At 38.6% G+C, this 24,541-nt stretch overlaps 1 protein-coding gene across 1 annotated transcript in view; it reads right to left on the reverse strand.

The window, feature by feature from the left end:
• LOC134741661 (nose resistant to fluoxetine protein 6-like) overlaps positions 1 to 24,541 on the reverse strand; it is a 54,777-nt gene that overhangs the window by 20,035 nt on the left and 10,201 nt on the right. Inside the window, exons 2-5 of the mRNA XM_063674523.1 lie at positions 13,691 to 13,899; positions 8,681 to 8,874; positions 7,507 to 7,768; positions 5,518 to 5,678 (exon numbers count right to left, since the gene is read on the reverse strand). Coding sequence (XP_063530593.1) covers positions 5,518 to 5,678; positions 7,507 to 7,768; positions 8,681 to 8,874; positions 13,691 to 13,899 — 826 coding nt within the window. The remainder of the gene's footprint in view (positions 1 to 5,517; positions 5,679 to 7,506; positions 7,769 to 8,680; positions 8,875 to 13,690; positions 13,900 to 24,541) is intronic.

Consider the following 24,541-nt stretch of genomic DNA (forward strand, 5'->3'; position numbering starts at 1 on the left):
TTTTATTCCAAATTTTAGAATGTCGAATTTTATCATTCCGATTTTTAAATGCTCGACCCATCAAAATTCCGACTGTCTTAATTACGAATGATGAAAATCACGAAGATTTATATTTCCGAAAACCCAAAAAGCCGAATATTGTAAATTCCGAACTACATAATTCCGACTATAACAATTCCGATGGTGGCAAACACCGAATTTAACATTTACTATTTTCAAAATCACGAATTCGGAATTGCCCTTATTCCGAATTAACGTGATTCCTATTTTAAATATCCCAATTTTTAAACTTCCACTTTTCTGGCAACAGTTTGTTTTCTTTGGGGGTCGCAGTTCTAACATAACCTAACCCACTTTTCTGGCAACAGTTCGTTTTCTTGGGGGTCGCAATTCTAACCTAACCCACTTCTGGCAACAGTTCGTTTTCTTGGGGGTCGCAGTTCTAACCTTTTTTTTTTGTTAGGAGGGAAAAATGCATTACGCATACCACCCGGGTGCGGGGGGTGACCCGAGTGGTTATGTGGGACTCCCGTCTAGGCTAATGAGGCCCACGGTGTACCCACTAAAAACCCCCCATATGCCGCCTCGCCGCCCTATTGGTGGGGTTACAGGAACGCTTGCGCTTGTCATCTGCGACCCCACCGGCGGCAGCCGCCCACGAGCGCGGATCCTTCGCGAATGCCCGAAGGCCCTTCACGCTAGGCGCGCTAGATGGTAAGACGCGCCTTCCTCCTCGGCTTCCATTCTGTATTGTAGCGGACCCCCCCGAGCCCGCCACAAGGAAGCCACGGGCGCCAGGAATTTCCCCGACGCCCGGCGACAGATCAGGTCTATGGTTCTGCCGCAAAACCACAACTCGGCTGCAGAGGACAGGGAGAACGGCACATCGTAACACCGACACTCCTCTTCCTCTGCAGCCCCACCAACGCCGCTACAGCGGAACGGCCCCGCCAAGTTCGCAGGGGATAGGGAGAGTGGCGCATCGAAATACCATCACTCCTCTTCCCCTGCGATCCCACCTCGGCCGCCGAGGATAGGGAGAACGGCTTACCGCAATACCGACACTCCTCTTCCTCGACGGTCCACCTTCGGTCCACCATCACAAGCGGGCTAAACCAGCCCCCTTGGAGCGTCCTCCACGGGCCAGCCCGCGACCCAAACAGACCGGCCCTGGTTGCCTCTTCGCTTCACCGTGGGTGACCAAGCCACGGTTACTAAGCCCCTCCACCACGACAAGGTGAGAAACCCGCGGGGGGACGCAGTTCTAACCTAACCTAACCCACTACTAGCAACAGTTCGGGTTCGCAGGTTGGCAGTTCTGTCTAATTTATTTATGCCGAATGTTTATTCCAAAAATATTTTATGTCGAATTACTAAAACGTGAGTCTTCATTTGAATATCACGGATTTCATTTTTCCGATCTTGTAAAAAACCGAATTTCTGAATACCGAATTATTTTATTTCCGATCGGACAATGATTTTTCGGAATTTAGGAATTCGGAAAAAAATATATTTTCGGAAAAGTGTAAAATCGGAACTTTAAGCTTTCTGTCAAGTGACAATCGGATTATAAGTTTTCGGAAATAGCACATTCGTGATTTTATTCCATCGTGTTTTTAAAAATCGTAATTTTGATATTTCGGACTTATAAATAATCGGGATTATGAAAGTCGTGGTTATAAAAATCCGAAAAACGTATTTCGGAATATTTGGGTGTTCCCATCAAAATCATGTCGTCCAAATCGGTCCTCCAGTCAAATCAGTCTAAGCATGACGCCGGCGGCGGGCAGCGTCTGCCCCTTTTTTTTTTTCGGAGTGGGAAATGCATCGGCCCTACGACTTGTTGATGGTCATAGCGAAGCAGACGCTCACGGGGACCTGTAGGCGCTTGAAGCGGAACGGGAAGTTGCTCGGAATGAGGGGGATACGCGGGATGAACACGGCTTCTCTGGCGCCACACTCCGTCAGGATCTGCGCCTACATATATGTATTACGTACGATGTATTTGGGATCACAATCGAACTCGCGCTGGCTTGCCGTTTCAGCCGAAAGCGAAGCGACCTTCCTGGCTAGAGCTCCACTGAGTCTCTCACCGTGGTTTTTCTCAGACTCCTGAGACCGTGCCCCTTGTGGCCGCAATGCATTGCAATGCAACGCGTTTAAGTCCCAAATCGTTTGACATTTACTGAAAAATGCTTTTTTTAAAGTACCCACCTTCGTGACCATTATTAAGAGGAAAGGGCACGGCCGCTTCTCCATGCAAACGCAGTCTCCATTTTTTTGGTTAAAAACTACCCTATGTTCTTCCAAGGGACTCAAACTATACCAAATTTTATCTAAATCGGTTTAGCGGTTTAAGCGTAAAGAGAAAATAAAAAAAGTTTTTCATATTTTTTGTGTTTTCACTCGGGAATGGTGTCATTTTGATATCATAAATTAATTCGGCATACCCGATTTATACAAAAACGATACCTAACTTGGCCTAGTAGCTAAAATGATATAGTTATCAAGATAAAGTTTTTAACCCCTTTTTCACCACCATGGGGGATGAATTTTTAAAAACGCTGAAAGTAATTTTCTTGCTTTTTAATATAATAACGTTTTGCAAAGTTTTAAGTTCCTAGCTTAAAATAAAATTTGCACCCCAAGACAAACTTTCATCCCCTTTTCAACCCCCTGAGGGGTTAAGTTTCCAAAAACGTCAAAATTAGTTTTTTTGTAATCGTCTATCATACCTTTCTAAGAAGTTTCAAAGCATTTGTAATGGATTCAAACTTTCAACCCCCTTTTAACCCTGTTAGGGGACGAATTCTTGAAAACGCTAAAATCACTTTTCCTGTATTATAATAATATGCCCATTATACAAAGTTTCAAGTAACGCACTCAAAAAAAAAAGATCTCCATACAAACTTTCAACCTCTATTTCACCTCCTTAGGGGATGAATTTTCAAAAACGCTGAAATTAGTTTTCTTATATTTCAATAATATATCTTCTTACGAAGTTTCAAATTGCTAGCTTAAAATAAATATTGAACCCCATACAAACTTTCATCCCCTTTTTAACCCCCTTAGGGGTGAAATTTCTCAAATTTTTATAGCCTATAACCTGGCCGTGGATTTTTTCGACAGATTAGTAAAGTTTGCATGAAAATCCGTTCAGTTCATCCGTTTTCATTAGTTGCGCGGTCAAATAAACAGACAAACAGATAAACAGACAAAAAATCTAAAAACTGCTGGAATGTGTTCTGTTATCGATTCTAAGTATCCCCAGCCAATTTTTTTTCGAATATCTTCCATGTACAGACTTTCGACCCTCTTCCGCTTTATTATATGTATAGATGTATAGATGCGCTAACAATTGATATGTTTCGGTCGGAAGTCGGTGCCAACATGCGAACCGAATGCCAACCTTCGTGCGGTTTGATAAGAAAGAAAGGATTCTTATCAAACCGCACGAAGGTTGGCATTCGGTTCGCATGTTGGCAGCTTTATAATTGCTTGGCTATTAGCCAGTATTAAAATTAGCTTTTAATTATAAATTATAACTAACGAAATCCCCAATCGGATCAGAAATGACGGTGTTCTGAGGTAACATAAGTAAATAAAAAACACCCGGTCAAGTGCGAGTCGGACTCGCGCACCGAGGGTTCCGTACATTACACAATTTAAACAATGTATTTTTTATGTGAAACGTGAGTAAAAGGTAAATTGCGGTTTACGATTTATGACGTATTGAAAAAAAACAGTTACTAGATCTCGTTCAATTTTCGCTGGAAGTTTGCATGATAATGTACATCATATATCTTTTTTTAGTTTTATCATTCTCTTATTTTAGAAGTTATGGGGGGAGGGGGGACATTTTACTACTTTGGAAGTGTCTCTCGCGCAAACTCTTCAGTTTAGAACAAAATTATATTAGAAACCTCAATATCATTTTTGATAAAAAAAATTTTTTTGAGTTTTAGTTCTATGGGAAACCCCAAAAATTTATTGCTTTTGTTTCTATTTTTGTGTGAAAATCTTAATGCGGTTCACAGAATACATCTATTTATCAAGTTTCAATAGTATAGTTCTTATAGTTTCGGAAAAAAGTGACTGTGACATACGGACGGACAGACAGACAGACATGACGAATCCATAAGGGTTCCGTTGTTTGCCATTTGGCTACGGAAACCTAAAAACCGGTCAAGTGCGAGTTCGTTTAACTCGCGCACCGAGGGTTCCGCACAAACTTTCAATTTTCTCATATAAATAGAATCACGAAAGACTTGACCAGAAGTATACTAAGCGTAATTGTGTACAGCCCCATCTATCGGCAAATTGGCTAACTAATTTGCGCGACCTGTATGTATGTTGGTTTTTCAAGGATACTTAATTATTTATCATGTGAACCGATTTTAACAATTTTTGTTTTATTTGAAATAAGGTATTTTAGTGTAATCTCATAGACATTTCAAGTGTAACAAACACCCGCAAATGGGCTTAAATTCAAAATTAAATTAGAAAATGTTTTTTGATAATTAAAAAAAAAGTTTTTAAGATAGCGGTGTGATTATATTTTTCCTGTAATATTTATGATAATGTTATTATTATGTAAAAATTTCAAAATTTTTCGTTCGTAAACTTCGGAGATAAGGGGTGGGGGAATGGTAGTTTTACATTTTCCTTCATAAGTATTTTTTTTTCACTATGAAAAACAAATAAAAAATTGTTTTGTAATGTTCAATTCGAGCTCTTTCAAATGATATCCCACTCGATCTAGTAATTGGACTTTGACTTTTTGCCCCCTCTTTATATTGGGCATTTTTCATAATTAATACAAAAAAATACACTTCCAATGTGTTAAGGTTAGCGCTGTTCATAACTATTCCAAATTTCAAATCGATAGCTTCAGTAGTTCTCGAGATATTTAGCAATGTGACAGACAGACAGACAGACGGACAGAGTCGCACCATAAGGGTTCCTTTTGTACCTTTTTGGTACGGAACCCTAAAAAGGTCGAATCGATAACTTCCTGTTTTGAAATTGGTAAAAAATGAAATAGCACTTTGTTCCTGGCTCGTATCTTGAAAGCATAAAAATGACAGGTCTATGCTTGAAGTTTGTTGTATGGATGGTATAGAAAGGATGCCAATCTCTTATGGCAGAATTGTTGCAAAAGTGACCGCTTTCAGCTTTAAATAATAGTTCCTAATCTCTCCGGTGGCGCTAGTTAGGCTCTGGGACATGAGTATAACATGAGCCATATAAGGCAACAAATAACCCGACCAAATGACGTAGGTTGTTTTTGGTAGTATTTCAGTGTATGGTGGCGCCGCCTAATTACTGTTTTTTGATGGACACTTTTCATACATAGAGATTTGGCTCCTTTATATAGTCTCCATGCCTAGCATGTTTGATCAACGATCTGATCAACATAAAAGGCAACCAAATTTGGATATTTCTCGGCGACGCTTTTAATTGATGTGATGATAATATAATTAGATGATAAATGATTAAATAACAAGTTTAACATACCTGAACCACCTAGAAATAAGTCTGTTCTTGATATCTATGGTGCCCTTCCGCTCTAATTCCGACAGCAGGTTGTTGGCGTTCAAAAAGCCACTAATGTACAAGAAGCTGTCCGTGTAGACGATGGCCGACCGTCCTATTACTGCCCATGGCATTCCAAACACCTGAAAAACATTTATCGAATACTTGTATAGGTTTATAAGTAGATAATAACAATAATATAGGAGACCGGCATCATTTATGTGATGGATAGGTATATATTGAAATGCATATTTTTCCTTGCTATTGACTAAGTATTGGCATAATCACTATTGGAATTAGGAAAAATTCAACGCTCCTGGAAAGGTTTGAACTCGCCATCTTTCGAAACACCGGTCCGATCGCTCTAACCAATTGAGCTGCCGAAGTTTGCCAGAGCCTTGCGAATTCTTCTGTCTTTCTTTAAAATTTGTAATATCGCTTGCAGACGTTTTTAGCGATGAAGCCATCTGTTGTTTACCTTTTTCTTTGTGTATTATGTGACCATCCTTGTAAATTTATTTTGAGGTTGTGCAAAAGAGGATTTGTATTTGTATAGGTATTATAATTTACTTCAATTTAATGAGACCAAAGAATTTTATACGCATAGCAATATTATTATGCGGATTAAAGCATTATTATAATCAAATTCATGCCAATTAGTGACTATGAAAGTTTTAGATAGTCTTGCCTCTTTTCTACTATCGGCGATGATCGTTGATAGTATAATCGTCTATCATCGGCAAGAGCATCGAGCAAGCATCCACACGATCGCCTGTGCAACGCAACTACCCGGCGATTCTCCGTGCCCAAAAAACCGACAAGTCACGGGTCGCAGGCGATTATTCGCGATGACAGACGATGACTGGCGAGTAATGCCGAGCATTACACTTAGCGGGCAGTCATCGCCTACCATCACCGATAGTGTAAAGGAGCCATCATGTTCAAAAAGACGTTTGATCATTTGCTGAACTGCTGTTATCAACAATCTTGTGGTGAAGAATGGGAAGGAAGATGATGAATATTAAGTATATGTTTTTGTAGACATTGATGATTCATTACCTAATATAAATATATATTATTTAAACAAAATCTTATAGTTAAAATAATAAGAACAGGTATTTTTAAATTTATATATGTATTCGATTTACATTCCCTTTATTCCTTAGTTTCTCCCCTTTACTCCACTCTCCTCTACTCGTTTATTAATTAATTTGCCGGTACTGATTACAATTTTAAAGTGTGTTAATTAATGAGTCAATCGTTAAGGTACTTGTGCCCTAGATAGTAAAGAAACGAAGGAAAAACAATGAAATCTGAAATCCATTGTCAGCTGGGTAGGTACTTCTACGAAATCCACAGCGAAAATACACTTTATCTTAATTGCTTTATATCTTTTTAATTCAAAGGAGATCGGCTTTCTAATTAAGTTTAAAAAGAATTCTTATATGTACACGTATTATATAGGATACGTATCTGCCAATATAACAACCGAAACGTGATATTGATTATTTTAAATCCATTCTGCTTTATATAAAAAAAATAATGATATGTATAACCCAATAACCTACTTCATTTTAGATTCCATCAACTCTCAATAGTCCTTACACCCTGGTGGGTGCTGCCTCTGCGTGCGTCCCATGACACGGGCAAGGGCAGCATGCGTTCGGTGTACCCCTTACATTTCATTAAAGTGTCAAAAGGGACTCTACATGTTGGCTTCGGCTCCACGCACGCCTCCCAAAGGTCGGGAACACCATTGTTCCGTAATAGGAAAGACATACAATTTGTATAAGTAAAAATTAATCTTATTAATAAAATTTAAATTCTGCATTGATTCGTAGTTACATTGGTTTATCAATTGGAAGATTGTTTGTGAAAAAATCTCCTGAATCCAAGCAAACCTAGTAACAGGAATTTTGATGAAAAAGCACTCCGTGAAGTGCTCAAGCGTATATATAATAAATAACTCACCGCCGAGAATTGCGTCTTGTTGACGTACGGGTTGTGAGCCATCGCCATAGATTTATGAGCCATAAGAAGCGCCAACGCATTGATCCCTCGGAACGCGTCGACTCCTTTTACCCGCGTTTCATCCGATACCTCGAATACCGTTCTCAGATTGCGTCTCAGTGAAAATGCATTGAGGAGTTTCTCGAAGTTTGTCGCGCCCTCCGTACCGTCGTCGAGGATCGTACCCAGACTTAGTAGTAATAAGATTGCCAGGAAAAATGTTCTGCAACAATAATTTTGATTCTGATACCTTAAAGGTCACATATAATTAAGCAGATTAATTAAGGTTAATTAAGCAGGCTAATTTAAGCTTAAGAAATAAATTTTGGTCTTATTTTCAAGCAAAGTTTTTTTACATCTTGTGCTTTGACACCTTCGCAACACTCAAGCTTCCACAATTTTAGAATCTTTGGCTTGCTTGTCTCAGTATTATCATGAGTCGTAAACAACAATTGTGTACACCTATGATCGACGAATAAATAATTTGTTTGTTTGTTTGTTCTCTTGTTAATAACTATTGTCTTCTTTAAGGCTTTTGATTTCATACTAAATTAATGGAAATAACATAAATTATCACGTGAAAAAAAAGGAAGAGTGCCTAATTTTCTTTCAATAGGTTAAGAACTAATTAGAGCAACTAAGTACTGGCATAAACAAGCATAAATGTATAGCTAATATTTTTTTTATTGTAAGTATCTTTTTTGGTTAACATCATTAGAGTAAGAAAACTTTTACGCGTGGGTAGTTTGACGTAAAAAACAAATTTACCTAGGTACTTTTTTCTCACTTTGCTACCGCGAAATAAGGCAAAAGTGTACCTAATTAATTATCATTGGCGGCGGCATTACCTACTCTGGTGTAATGTAATGCTCTAAACGTCTTGACCGTATTGTTTATGCGCATGTTCTATCAGTTCTTTTAAGGGCACCTAACGCTGTTATGGGAATCCCATTGTTTTCCAGTAATAGAATACTTTGATGAATCTGATCGACACTTACTAAATTAGTTGAACAATGGTCTAGAAAATATGATTAAATTTATAATATTATATGAAGGGTACGAACTTTGTAATCATCTTATTTTACGAAGACAAACTTACCGTAACAAAACGATTTTAAAATTTGTAAGTACTTACATTGAAAGGGTCTTTCCAAATGAATAAGGTCGTTTGAAATCCTTAACAGTACACATAGTATTCTGGACTCTGACTGAGATGCCGAGCCCGGAGAGCCGGTAAGACAGCTCCTCTTCAAGGTCAAAGCTGCTGCAGGAGCTGGGGATGCACACGCCCCAGAGGATGCTGGAGTAGCGGGGCACGCGGTGGCCCATCTAGAATTACAAACACACTTTAGTATGTGACGAGTATCAACAGGTTTTATTATCTGTGCAGTCTGTGCTGGCCACAACCGTCTCCGTTTGTCGACATAACTACAGTCACATGGAATGATTCACCCATGCGCCGCATCGCTTCGCTTCACGTTCGCGTGTTGTTCGCCTACGTAGTACGCTGCGTTAAGGCGCGTGGATTGAATTTTTTGCGCGGATTCGTATAATAGTAGTTTACATGCGGTCAAGGGCCGCTCTTGCACAAGACAATTGTGATTCAAAATCCGATCGGCGACCAAATATGTTCACTAAGTAGCCAAAGGTGCTGCTCGAATATTAAGCACATCCTTGGTCCCCGTGTGCGCATGATGTTTACAATGAAACGGTGATTATATTCAGCATGCGTAGACTATGCGTTGACGCAGAAAAATGTGACCACAAAAGTCTAGATATTTCGTATGGATTGGGCCTTATTGTATTTGATGTTATTAGTAGTTCAATTTCTATGGTCAAAATAACTGAAAAAAAAAGCTATTTCATTATTGCATGTAGCTTTATTATTGTATGTACCTATGTTATTATTTAAGGTTTCCTGATAATAAATAAATAAATAAAGCTTCATTTAGGAAAACATAAGCATACATCATAATGAAAGAATCATCATCATCATAATGAATGAGTAAAAGAAGGCTAACTCAGAGTGTATAAGAGAGAAGTAGAAGCGGGAGTTAGAAGGGGTACAACTCCGCGGACTTTCTCTGATCAGAGCCGTGTTCCGCTTGTAATATTAGTTGGTTTATTATGAAATACGGTAAAGATCGGGGAAATCCTGAAGAAAGGCCAGGTCAAGAGCACCCTCAAATGGCGAGACAGTGAAGGAAGCGATAGAGGTATGTCAGGTCAGGATCGTAACAAGTGGAAATCCGTGGTCTCTGCCTACTCCTACGGGAAATAGGCGTGATTATATGTATGTATGTATGTACGTTTTCATCAGGCTAATAATATATTTTAAGTATTCATTCTATAACTACTTAAGGAAATTCTGTATCTCAAGTAGATAAACTAAATTACAAATAACTAGATGTTAAATTTTTGTTTTATTTTTTATTAAATTGTTATGTTTACGTATCGTTATATATTTTTTTCTTTTTGCTCAATGAACGTCGATTTTATCCGAGTTTGATATTGCCTACGTAGGTACAGTTATAAGCAGTTACCGAAAATATTCCTGTCCTTTTTTAATGTGTGTTTAATGCGTGTAAATATTACATTAGGTAGTTACTATGTATTTCAACTCAAAGCTCGTAATTACATCTGTGGCCCATAGCCGCCAGAAATGTTAGTAAACAAATAATCTCGTCAATAGTTTTATTATAATTGTTTTTTTTTTTGTGAGTATAAGTTACTTAACAAGATTAATCGCCAAACATGTCACTTGTCAGTTTTCGTAGAGAAGATTCCATAATATAATCTTCATCTAATAGGTCTATCTTGATGACGCTATGTTTTGTGGTCACCGAATTGTCAACATGGTCATGTCACCTCTCACAATGATGATCTCATCTCTGGCAATACATACCTCTTATTATATACCTACAAATTTTCTGTGTTACGCGACTTACGCGCCTGGTCGTAAATATTTATGTACAAGCTACGACAACGCACAGCTTGAAAAAATTGTAAATTGATAGATCCCCTTTGAAATGATAGTTTTTTTTTCCTTCTTCACATGACTGTGTCAGACAAGACAGCGACAGAGTTATGAAAGAAACTATCAACCAAATTATAAACCACATACATTCAATAATTAAATGATCAATTCCGTATTTTGTGCAAACCAGTTTCCGGGTTTCAAATAGGTAATATCGCTCATCATAATTTGTTACCTATATTAATAACATATTAGTGTAATATAAATATTGTTGTATTTAATTGTTTCGCAAATTTAATTGTGTTGTGACACTACAGGCAACGTACCTATAGTTAGTTCGTCAGATTGTTCCTCTAGACCGCGAGCCAGGCGCAAATTTCGTCGGTCATCGTCTCCCGGGCGAAAACTCGTATAGCGGTTAACGGCTATGTATGATGAACCCTCGTGAACGTCAGCTGCCGCTCCGTTGGGGGGTTGAGGAATGGCAGCCACCGAAACGCGTAACACGGTCTTTCCACCGCGATACAACAGGCTGACGATTTGTTTTATTAACAATAGCATCTAAACTATCATCTGACAAAGTATCAAACGGGAGGCGATGACGCCGATGACTGAATTTTTTTTTTACATGTTCATGTGACCAGCTGACGGTCTTTTCACAGCGATACAATCGGCTGATGATTTTGTTTATTCACAATAGCATCTAAACTATCATCTGACAAAGTATCAAGCGGTAGGCGATGACAAACTTTTTTTTATATAATTTATTTGCTGCCATTCCTCAACCCACCAACGAAGCGGCAGCTGAAGTTCACGAGGGTTCATCATACCATAGAGTAACTTATACTAGAGCGGTACTGTCATAGTAAATTTTGTAACCCCAGTAAATTCACTGCCATCTGTCGACACACTTTAAAACTAAAAATGAAGATTTATAAAAATACGATAAAATGTATTTAAATATGGATAAATGATTTTTTTTATTTGCATTAATTATTTTTATGATTTTGACCCATGTTCTTTCACTGATATGCGTTAAAATTGTTAATTAACAAACGAAACCGTCAACGCCATCTATACGACAGTAGGCCAAAGCTAGTAGCGCCCTCTGAACGAGAATCAAATTTTCTTGATTTTCGAGGCACGTTTTTTCCTTAGACTGTATCCATCTATTACGGAGTTATATCTATCTTTGATCATACATAGCCGTTAACCACTATACGAATTTTCGCCCAGGAGGCGATTGGTCACGGAAATCTGTCTCTCGATCTGGATCTCGATCTCGAGCGCTCGATTTCGTCACTCAAAAATCTGTGGCAAATGGCGAAATGCTATTTTTGAATAATTTAGAATCATTTATTCATCAATTGTGCATTACAGGTAATGAATACAGGTGTTTTAAAACAATTGGTTCTCTGTAATATGTCTTGCGACGTACAATGATTTTGGTTACCTAGCGCATGCGATATTATTAGAAATGTCACTATATTTTTTATAATCAATAAGTTGTAATTAATAGTTTAAAATAAATAATGATTAATGGGTAATTATATAAGTCAATCATTAATTTCTCAAAGTGTCCATCATAAATTCCTTCCGGTATGCACAAAGAAATTGCTCGTTCAAGCACTCATCCTCCCGCTCATTGATTATGCTGATGTGTGCACAACCAACATGGATCAAAATTCTCTCAACAAACTCGATCGACTGGTAAACAACGGAATACGGTTCATTTTTGGAATTCGAAAGTTTGATCATATATCCAGCTACCGCCGCCAGCTCAAGTGGCTCCCCATACGTCAGCGCCGATCCTTTCGAATACTCTCCTCACTCTTCTCTATCCTATTTGAGCCCATCACTCCAGAATATCTCAAATGTAACTTCAGCTTTATTACCCCACGCCCAGGCTGCGAGCTGCGCGCTGCCCGTTCTCTTAAACTTTCTGTTCTCCCTCACCATACCGGTTTTCTCACGTCTTCTTTCGCTGTTCAAGCAATCCGTCTTTGGAATTCGCTCCCTCTAACGATTAGACAAGCCCCAAACAAGCTGACTTTCAAACGAATGCTCTACAAGCACCTGCTAGATACTGTCTAGTGGGACCCCCCCCCCCCCCTCCCCCCTGCCCCGCACATGCAAATATATATTTATGTATATTACATGATAAATTTGTATATGTATTTATATTGTTTATTTATGTAGTTTATAAAGGTATTATAGTATATAAACATTACTAGTTTGTATATTGGCGTTAGTATTAGAATTTATATTTAGAAATTTTTTTTTTCGCATCGCATTGCACCCACCTTAACAATTTCTGTTTGGTCCAGTGGTTGATTGGTAGAGAATGCCTCAAGGCATTAAGTCCGCCTTTTGTACTTGTTCTTGTGCAATAAAGTTTAAAATAATAATAATAATAAATTCATCTATATTGTAATAACATTTATCTTTTAATAAAAATTTTAACCTAATTTTAAATGTCGACAGCTGTTCATTTCTGAGCAGATCCGGTCATTTGTTAAACAATTTGTGAAATACGGGCGATAGAAAATGGGAATTTAGTGGTACTGATCACTCGTTTTCAATTCTATTATTAGAATTTTAATGCCTAGTAGTGGAGATAATATTAAAGGGAGAACACGAAATCGAGTGACCGAGATTCAAAAATCGGGTTTTCTTCTTTGAAAAGGGTTAATTTATTTTGCGATTTTTACTTACTTTAATAACTTACTTGGGTATTTAATGGCACAGCGACTCATAATTAGTCTTGGCTTCCGACACGAGTGCACCTGGCATGTAGTCTCCATATTCTCGATCCTTCGCAATCCCCCGCCAGTTATCGGCTTGGAAATCACGCAGGTCCGTTTCAACAGCATGACCCCAGCGATACCTGGGATGTCCGATCGGCCTCCGCTCCGCTCCGCTCTCACAGGGCCCAAGATCTTCTAAGGATTCTCCATTCTGCCACCAGGAGCTTATTATCAATATAGGATACAAACTTGACATACTGCGAGTCGTATCACTCGCGACTCCAGGTTTCGCAAAGCCTCTCCGTATTGCTTCGTCAATGGTGAGGAATTCATCCAAGTCGCTGACACTAAAAGTCTAAAATAATGACTAAAGGTACATTTTACATTTTACTCGTATGTACTTAATGCCGGTAATACTTACATCAGAAACATTGCTCCTGAGATAATGTCCGCTGTGTATCATCCTGTCGAGGTGCATGTATCCGGGTCGCGCCAAACTGACTTCCAACGAGGCAAGACAGTACTTCCCCCGTACTGCCCCGTCGATGGCGAGACATTCGTCGAAATCGCCATATTGGTTCGCGTTACCGCTCAAAATCCCAGATGGAGGTTTTGCTGTGGCGTCGAACACTGGAACAAATTGTTTTTTGAACGACCGATTTGGGTTATGCTATAATTTTAGACTTACTTATTTAAACTAGCGTTAGGTATATTAATTATTCTTATTTTCATTTGTCATTCATTTGGCTTCTACTCAAGTGTCGTCATACAAAAAAGTGGTGGTTATTAGTATGCAGACTGCCGGCTGCGATAAACCTAAGGGATAAACCAAGTTAATACGATTCCAAAACTAGACTTATATTGACCGGGATATAGACCGTGATTACCTTTTGTATTATTTGTGAGCTCCCGATATTTCGACGCGGTTACATGCATGCATCATGTTCACGGGTGACTGAAGATAGCGGGTGGGTGTCAAAGTTGTGTAGACAGCGCTCTGCCTACCCTCATTCTTGCGCGTCGGCTGCGTTCACTTTCAACGTTACCAACGGTCGCATTCACACCCACCCGCTATCTTCAGTCACCCGTGAACATGATGCATGTAACTGCGTCGAAATATCGGGAGCTCACAAATAATACAAAAGGTAATCACGGTCTATATCCCGGTCAATATAAGTCTAGTGAAACTAACCGTGAATCATTCAAAACGATTCCAAAATGCTGATAATTGTTTTTATTATTTATTTCTTTAGCATCACTATTTAGGTAGTGCCTAGGGAATGCACTCCCGCATGAGGAATTCAATCCCGGTATTTAGCGGTATTGTAAGTTTCAGTCCCGCGGGATCCCGGTATTTGCGGGATCCCGCAAGTTACTATTAAATTTTACGAATTGGTACTAAATTTGAAGGTTTAAAACAAAAAGTAAACAAAATTTAGAAATAGTACATTGTGTATTATAGGCGGTAAACAAAAATGTAGGAACGAGTGTGAACTGAAGGCTTAATAACACGATTTCGTATTTCCTGTACCGTGGCAGTGGCACGCCAAATGTTCCTCACAAGTCTCATCACGGTTGTAAGGTTGTAAAGAGGGAAAAAATTAAACTTCTGCCTAATTTCGGTACGTACATTACAGCCCTAGGTCCAAATTTAGTATTTACAAAAACACATTACAACCCCAGGTCGAAATACACTACAGCCCCAGGTGGAAATTTATGTTCGTCTACGTGTATATTAGGTAACACCTTTTACGAGCGAGTGAGAAGAAAAATTCTTTATTTAACTTCTTAAAGAATAATGAAATAAAACTATGAAAACGGATTATATCGCGTATATTGAATTTATAATACATCCCGACGTTTCGAACCCTTTACAGCGTTCGTGGTATGTCTAATAATTATTCTTAAAGAATAATTATTAGACATTACTGGTATAAAATACGCTCCATAGTTTTATTATTGCTTGACACAACTTGCATTTAGCACTCTGCGAATCTTCCGCCTTCAAAAAATACTTTCACACACACAGCGTAAATTTCCTAGTAGGTACTGTTGCTGTACTGTAACTCTTTATACACCGTCTCCAACGCAAGCAAAAATATCTATTCATATAAAAATAAATGTTTATTTTTTTAATATTTAATCGAAACAAATATTACTCAATTTACAAGATAGCAAAAAATAGACAAATTCGGGCCAAATTCTCTTCCGTGTCCCTTCATCTTCCTCCACACATGCATCTAGGCTCCGTGAAGAACTTTCGCCAGTAGGAGTCGTGTTACTTGTACTTAATAACACGTAAGAACCACGTCGCTCCTCAATCCCGCAAATCCCGCGGGATCCCGCTTAATTTACGCGCGGGATATTTATTCCCGCAAATTGCATGCGGGATCCCGGTATTTCGGGATCCTGGTATCCCGGTATTGCATTCCCTAGTAGTGCCCATTTGCGTTTTTATTTATTTATTATAAACTGATCGGCGATTGGCCCTAGTCACACCTGATGGAAAGTGAAGACAGGGCCTAAGATGGAGCTCATCGACTCGTTTACCATTACAACTACAATTTGTGGTGTCAACCAATAAATAAAATCATCTGTACCTAACGGGCTCTACAACAACATCGGCAACAAGCTTGATTGCGTCTAATTGAGACTCAAAACAACACAAGCAGCAACAAGTTTTAGACGTTTTAAAGGAAAACTCAAATGATCCTGCCTCGTTTATCAAATAAAGAAATAAATGTATTGATGTCTTAAAATAGCATATTTCATTTGTCCCCTTCCCAGGCGAGGACATTGGGAATGATTTATATGAAGCACCTATTCTTATACTTAATACATAAGCTATACTCGCTACTTCGCTGTACGCCTGCAGCCTCTGGACGAGGTACACGCAGCGTTCTATGAATGCCATGCGTGTACAGTACAACGACGCGTTCAGGGTACTGTTGCGGCTGCCGCGATTCTGCAGTGCGTCGGGCATGTTCGCCGACGCGCATGTGGATGGTTTCCACACGACGCTGCGCAAGCGCTGCGCCGCGACGCTCCGAAGGGTGCGCGACAGCCGCCACAGTCTCCTGACCGTCGTGGCAGGGAGATGGGACAGTGCACTTATTAGGCACTGGACCTCCCAACATCTTAGTTTAGGTACTAACATAGTAATTTAAGTATAATTGTAACTAACAAAATATGGATTGTACTATCGTCCGAATTAAATGATTTTTATTTTTATTTTTTTTTATTTTTTTATACTCGGATTTTTTCTACAAGATCAAATAAAAAATTATGAATTATTCAAGAAAATGCAAATTGAATCAAACATTGCTCTTATAAATTACAGTGGGCGTGGCAAATTTCTCTTAGCGTTAAAACTGGACACCAATCCGCCAGTGTGTTTACGCTTACATTTTATAATGTATCAATTTGTGAAGCAGGGCTTGCAATCCGGACCCAACCAGAATGTAATTGTACGGATCTGGTTCCAGATACGACCCATCTAGGTACTATACAATTTGGATTTCAAACTCCAAATAGAGGCGCATTCATCAGATGTGAACTGTTGGTCTTTGGGCGGAAAGATTCTTGAGTGACGACAACGTAGTTGAAGACGGGTCCTTTGAGATAGTGGACCGGCTAACTGGTCAATATTGCAAGGAGTGTGTAACATTGTCACTGTAGGTGATTGCCTTATTAATAACCTACTATGATGTGCAGTTTCGCACCATGCTGCACATTAATATAATAGGTATAATTGCGTCTTTTAATCTAACAATTTATAATGAGTGCTTTTATACTTTACCCTGTACATTTCAGTGGTACGCTTTACCGTTATGTCATAATAAAACAGGGGACGGTTTTCAAATTTTAGGTATCTATGTCAAACGGTCTCTGAGAAAAACATTTAACTGATTTGCAAGACCGAAGTGATCCTATAAGTGTTCCGTTTGTCAAAACAAAATTTTGCACGGAACACTAAAAGATAAATCAAAATTAACAATATTAAAGATGATACTCGTAGCTACCGCGAAATACGGGACACGTAGCCAATCTCCTTTACTTTATTCTCTATGCTGATGCAGGTTACTGAAAACGATGATTAAATTGCGTGCGTTCTCACGACCATATTCATGCACGCGCTCTGATTTTTTTCCATATAATCAGTCTTAAATATTCGGCATATTAAACTCGATTATGTTATTATCAATGTAGCAGGTACTTTGAGGTTGTGTGAGGTTTGAGGTAAGTATAGAATGATTCTAGATAATACAGGGTAATTCAAATATTACTTTTAAATTAACATTAAGTTGTCATTTGTCATATACTTGTTGGCAGGTACTTAGGTACTGTTTTTTTGTTTATTTATTCAGGTATTCTTTCTAATTATTACAATTGGTACAAAATCTACATTTCAGTCCCTGTTATCGTTCTTGTTAGGCCGGAGTTTTATCCAAAAAGCGGCGTAATTTGCGAAAAGCCTTTCCGACCTTATTTGATTAAACATTTGCATCCACGTCAGATTCCGCCAAGCAATATATCTTATTAAAGTAGGCAAACACAGCCCTTCGTCGGGAGATAATGTGTTTGACCTATTTAACGGTATTATTCTTTGCTATCCGTAATTGACAGTAGTATTTTTGGGATATGCAATATTAGCGAGATGAAAAAAAGTAAGGTTTAAACCGACCACTTTTTTTAGGGTTCCGTACCCAAAGGGTAAAAACGGGACCCTATTACTAAGACTCCGCTGTCCATCTGTCCGTCTGTCTGTCACCAGGCTGTATCTTATGAACCGTGATACAGACAGTTGAAATTTTCACAGATGATGATGATGATTATTTCTGTCGCCGCTATAACAACAAATACTAAAAAGTACGGAACCCTCGGTGCGCGAGTTCGACTCGCACTTGCTCGGTTTTTATTTTTTACTGTCCTTAAAGGCCTCCTACCATACAAGTTTCATTATATTTTTCCATAAGGTTTTTTGAATTGAATGTGGTCGAACTGCAAAAACTGCCAGGCTAAGGTGAGGCCGACCAAGACATACGTCAACAGGTTTAATTTAGCTATTATAATCCATTTATTTCATAAAAATTTTCGATGAGGTAAAATATAGCTGCCAGTGTACACTCACGTCAAATACTTTGAAGCAACCAAAGTAGTCAAATAGTTAGGTACACCATACATATATTTAGTATGGTGTACCGAACCGAAATATCAGTTCCATAAGAAATCGGTGAAATTTAGCTTCCAAGACCCACACGTTGACCCATACATACATACATACAACAGGGCAAGTTAAATAAAAGCTTGTAAAAAAATACGGCTGTAGCTTGAATCCACAAAAATGTTTTCTTTTTTTTCTAGACAATATAGCGATGTGTGAAATCTAGTGCACGTCGTTTCAGAAAGTCCCAAAGCGTCAATGACCTTTGAATAACATTATGTCAAATGTCATTCAAAAAGTGATAAGCAGAATGCCTGGCGCGTACGCTCTTCGGCGGCGTGTTTGGAATACTGACACTGCCTTGGCTCCCCCAGTGTTAAATGGGTTTATTTAGACGGTGCTCGCAAGTTTTCGCATGCGATTTTCGTTACATGCGATATTTTACATGCGAACTGCCGTAAGAATAACTTGTATAATCTTCAATGCCAAGGACGCTGGCTCCTTTAGGTCTGCTCGATGGCAAAAAGATACTATTCTGCCAATAACACGAAGAGAGTACTGTTCCCGACCAGCCAACTCAATTCCCATCCCACGATGGAACTTCCAGAAAGCAAAGTGGGCTTCCTTTGCAGCTGACACGGGCGCTACGGTCAGATGGATACCACCAAAATCAGGGAACTACCAGATTTGTCGGTATGATTATTGCTACAGCCATACAATATGTACCACGAGCTTTCAGGGAAACATATATAAATAAATAAATAAAAATGTTATTTATTTAGGTATCAACCCATTACATTAAAATAATAATTATTATAATTTATACATGCTAATTTATATTAAATTTAACTATTCTAAACTAAACTAAACTAAAATTAAATAATCTATAACACTAATTAAATAGTTGCAGCGGAGGCCTTGCTCATACAGTTAAGTAGCAGGTTGCGTACACTACGTTAACAATGCTGGGTACGAAATACACATGAGATGAGTGAATGAAATGACTGGGTCGCTTATCGCTGGCTCGGTCGAAATTTAATCGCAATAACAATATCGTGGTAGAAAATAGCGTCGCAGTTCAGTTTAGGTCCTAAAATGAATCGCGTTAAGAGGTCGTGGTAAGGTAAGTTCGTCGATTCGCTCACTCTCCCGACAAACGACCAGTGCCTTTTACGCATTATAGCGTAAAAGTCATCTACTCTGTTCTGTTCTGTTCATCTACTGTGTTCTGTTCTATATACCCTGCTGGAATGAAGATCCGCTATCTTCTACGCCTCTATAAGCAGTACCAACAAACAGACGATCAGGAAATTGGTCAGGGCTTACTGCAATCCTTAACACTCAGCGAAAAAACAAATGAGTCACCACGGTCGAACAGATGGATTTTAAGCGTTCGAGCAGAAAGGCATGGAAGGTACTGAACAAACTGACAGGCAACTTTAAGTCAAACAACCACCCTGAGAGCCAGAAGTTCTCCGAGTCTATAGCACCCAAAATTGTAGAGACTTCGCGAGTAAAAGGTGATCGAAAACATGCTGCGAGTATCAAAAGAGCAGTTCATAACCTGCAGACGCTACTCCCAATAGTCCCAGTTGACGATACATTTTCCAAGCCATTTATTTACCACTGATGACATTAACTCTGCAATTAAACAGCTCGCCCTCAGTAATTATGCTTCTGGGCAAGACAGTATCTTTAACGAATTCTTAAAGAACTTGGGACACAGATGTAAAAAGTGGCTGGCTGAATTCTGTTCCGACGTACTGGAAAGAAACAAAATACCTGATGTTTTTAACTTGGCCAGAGTAATTGCCATATGTAAGCCAAGAAAGGAAGTGAACGATCCGAAAAGTTAGACCCATTGCCGTGCTTAGCTCACTGTATAAACTACTGGAGAAGCTTCTGTCAAATAGGATCACCCCCTTAATCGACAAAGTAGTACCCGTTGAGCAGGCTGGATTCAGAAGAGGTCGGACTGCTCGGACCAAGTGCTCTCCCTCACCACACACATAGAGGCGGGCTTCCAGAAACGAATTAAGACTGTGGCCGTTTTTGTGGACCTTTCAGCCGCGTATAATACGGTGTGGAGAGAGGGCTTGTTTTACAAACTCATGATGACAATCCCATCCCGGCGGACTACCAGCTTAATAATAAACATGCTCGGTAACAGGCAATTCATCGTGCACTTGGCAAAGCCAAGTGCGGGTGGCGAGACTCGCCAGAGCTCCAAAGCAGAGTACCACCAGTTAATGACTGGCCACCCTTCAATAACTAGCCACCTTAGACTAAAATGAATTCTGTTTATAGGTGAATATATAATTCATTTTTAGTATAAGGTATAAAACAGGTGGCCAGTAATTGACGAATTACCTTACTTGGTAGGTATACTCCTTTGATGACAAAGTTATACCTATTTGCAGTTGGTCGCTATGTCGGTGTATGGGGACAACTGCAAGGTTAAGTTTGTACCTTAATTATAATTACTATTCGTAGCAGGGGCGTAGCTAGAGGATATGGCGCCCGGGGCAGTCACCAAATTTGCGCCCCCTGACGACTGACAAAAGTTTCCCTGCTGCTGCCTTTTGCTCATTATGGCGCCCCCCCCCCTTGGATGGCGCCCGGGGCACTTGCCCCCTCTGCCCCCCCCTAGTTACGCCACTGATTCGTAGGTATTCGTAACATTTAAAAATACATTATTAATATTTTTTTGTCATGGTAAGGAACGGTCAGGGCGCGAGTCCAACGCACACTTGGTCGAGGTGGTAGTTTTTTTCATTATTAGTTGAATGGTTTAAGATCATTCCTTCCAAAACTAAATAGTCCATAACAAACTAATCGTTTTAAGTAGGTAATTCTATTTTATCGAGCATACAAGTACTTACGTGTATTAATTGCATCTTAATAGTAGCAGAAAAACAATGCACGCTCGTATCTATTAAATACTTCAATTATGTTTTAATAATGAGCCTTGCTTTGTTCTTGTTTCGTTTGAGTGAAATACACAAATAAATATCGACGTCTTGTACACAATGTACTCTGGCAAGAAAGCTTGAAATGCAAAATTTGTATGACAATGTGATTGGGAGATCGATCGTTCGCGCCTGCAATTTAAAATTTGCCTGCTATTTCTGATGCCATAGCTGGCATGCAGGACAGAGTAGGGGGAAGTTCCGTAACCACGGACGGCATATAGTGCCGGACACACGTACTATCTCGGTAACTAACAACGCCAGAAATTCAAGGATAAGTAAAAGTGGCGCGGGGGACGTATCATGGATGTGGACGGGACGCGCATTGCTTGTGACGTGCGCAGCGACTGTAGGCCTTTTTAGAGGTTTTTGTAAGTTCGGCGCTGCGTCGCATAAGTTTTTTTACATAATGGAATGAGTTGAGGTACACAATAAATAATTGTTATGATTTCCTATCCCTCAGTACCGGACATAGTACTACTACTATGTCCGGTACTGAGGGATAGGAAATCGTAACAATTATTACGGGACTACTCCCGATTAAATCACTTTTACAAACGGGTCTATCGCGAATCTATTTTGTTACCTTTATTTACCGACGTTTCGACACAGGTTTCACTGGTCGTGGTCGCGGCTAACTAACGTCCCAGCAAAAAGTCAAAACAGAGATTTGTGTGTTTGTGTGTTTGTATTCGCGATAGACCCGTTTGTAAATGTGATTTAATATGTGTTTAAACCGCGAAAGTTTAAAATGCTCCCGTAATGCCGGATAGATAAAAATGTTCGGAAAAGAAGGTGTGAAAGAAGTGAAAATTTTATATATAAAGGAAAGGAAGATAACAATTTAAAAAGTAAAAAACGGTGAAGCTGAGGGAAACTAAAAAAAAATAAGTGAAGAGCGAAGTTAAAAAAGGAGGAAAAACAGTAGCCACTGGTAGATGCAGCCCGTAGGTAGTATAAAACCATGACAAAGACTGGTTACAGTGCTCCAGTTGCCATGGGTGGGCGCAGGAAGCCTGTGTTTGACATTCCAGAGTGTTCAGAAGATCATATTTGTGATCGGTGTCAAATGTTTTTAAACCGTCCGGTGCTAGGGCTTGAAATGTAGTCCGTCCGGTACTAGGTGCCTCTGGCAAATAATGTTTTTTTTTTCACTAAAGTTTACTTTTCGTTTTTGAATTAGTTTATGTAGAAGTTGCAATTGTGTTAGTTTATTTTGATTTTACTAAAGTTTATTGACTAAAGTAATAAAGATATATTTATTCCAATATTTTTTTATTTTCTTTAAAAAGGCTTAGGTGTCCGTCACTCGGGGACTTCCCCCTATAGCTGCGCTTTCTGTGCCTTATTATATCTCGAAAACGGCCGAAGTGTGGAAAGTGTGTTATTATTTTCGAGCCCCGAGAGACTAGTAAAGAATAACACTTTCACACGTACATAACTCATTTCATACAAAAACACTTACAGTTGCAATTTAAGTTAATTATTTTGATACAACTAAATTTTAAGTGAAAATTTTAAAAATAATAAAAAAAGTTTTTAGTGAGATATCGTATTATATAACGTTTTATTTATATAATAACAAATAAATATTTACTTTAAATCGTATATTGTGTACCGCGGCAGCGTCAGAACCAACATTTTGTATTGTACAATATTGATTTACATTACAGTACAATAAGAAAAGTTATCAAAATTATTCGAATTGTTAGAAAAGGAATCAGGAAAATAAGCTATTGAAAAATAAATTTACCTTTAGAAAGGCTTTCGGGAAAGGAAGATATTGAGAAAGAATAAAATGCTAAATTTTGCAAATGGAAAAATCGCTTCCACTAAAATTCGATTTTCGGGAAATAATCGCCACTCTCATACCTTATCCTATTGTAAGTACAAAGTTTCAGAGCAATCTAGCTAGTCGTTTTAAAATGAGAACGTAACTACGTTTGTATGGAGAACCGAGCTTGCTGGGCACCTATTTATATTCTGACTTGGTGACATTCAAATACCACATTACAGATACATATAATAGGACCCCACCTTCCATGTTAGAATACCTACTCATAAAATAGGGTAATAACCAAAGTTGGAAAGATTAACATTAAATAAATAATATATTGGCAAAGACCACCGTTATACAGGTGATGGGTTAGTTGACCTTCACTCATTGGTTAAAAATAAAGAATTTTGTTTAAATTATGTTTTTTTTTAAATCAGTAGCTTAGCAGATTGTGTTAGTCTTCTTCTTAATATGTTCAGTAAGTAATACAAAATTGTTAACACTTATGAGACGGATGACATTATGCCATATACACGGCGGCTAAAATATAAGTGCATTCCCGATACCAGGGAGGTTTTGGCTTACAGCTCGCGCGCACAATATCGCCTCGTGTGTAATGACCAACTTAGCACACTTGTATCATAATGTACTATTAATAAAGTTCGTTCTACCTACAACAACATCTAAAAATCGAAATACTTTGTTTTAATTCAATACAACAAAAATTTGTAAGTATGCCATGAGTTTTTAGTTACACGACGGGAATTTCTAAGGATATTATTAGAATACGGACCACTATATAGACTTTCCTTAAATAAAACAGAGAATACTTACGAGCTTATGCCTCCCAACATAAAAGTGATCATAGGAATCCTGTAATTAGTGTAATATTTTGGATATTTTGTAAGCTTGTGTTGTTACCATATAATCACATATAATCAACCAATTATTGTTAAATTATTATGCAATTATTATTCTAGCTTCAATGTAAACACAATATATACTGGTGGCTAAAAAAATAAGTGCATTCCCGTTGCCAGGGAGGTTTTGGGATTATACTGAGCAACTTTTACTATGCGACCAACAACGAAATCGCGAAAAAAAAAGTACCCTCCCATAGAAAATGGACCAGCAAAAATTTATGAAACAGCCAAATTTTTTTTCGCGATTTTGGGGTATAATGCCAAAACCTCCCTGGTATCGGGAATGCACTTATATTTTAGCCGCCGTGTATATGGCATAATGTCATCCGTCTCATAAGTGTTAACAATTATTTAGCGTAAACTTAAAAAGTAATTTAAGTTTAACTTGTCAGTGGAAATTGCTAAGCGAGCGAGGTATCCAAAATGAACTAAACACAAC

This window comes from Cydia strobilella, chromosome 5 (genome assembly GCF_947568885.1).
Source record: "Cydia strobilella chromosome 5, ilCydStro3.1, whole genome shotgun sequence".
Taxonomy (NCBI): Eukaryota; Metazoa; Arthropoda; class Insecta; order Lepidoptera; family Tortricidae; genus Cydia; species Cydia strobilella.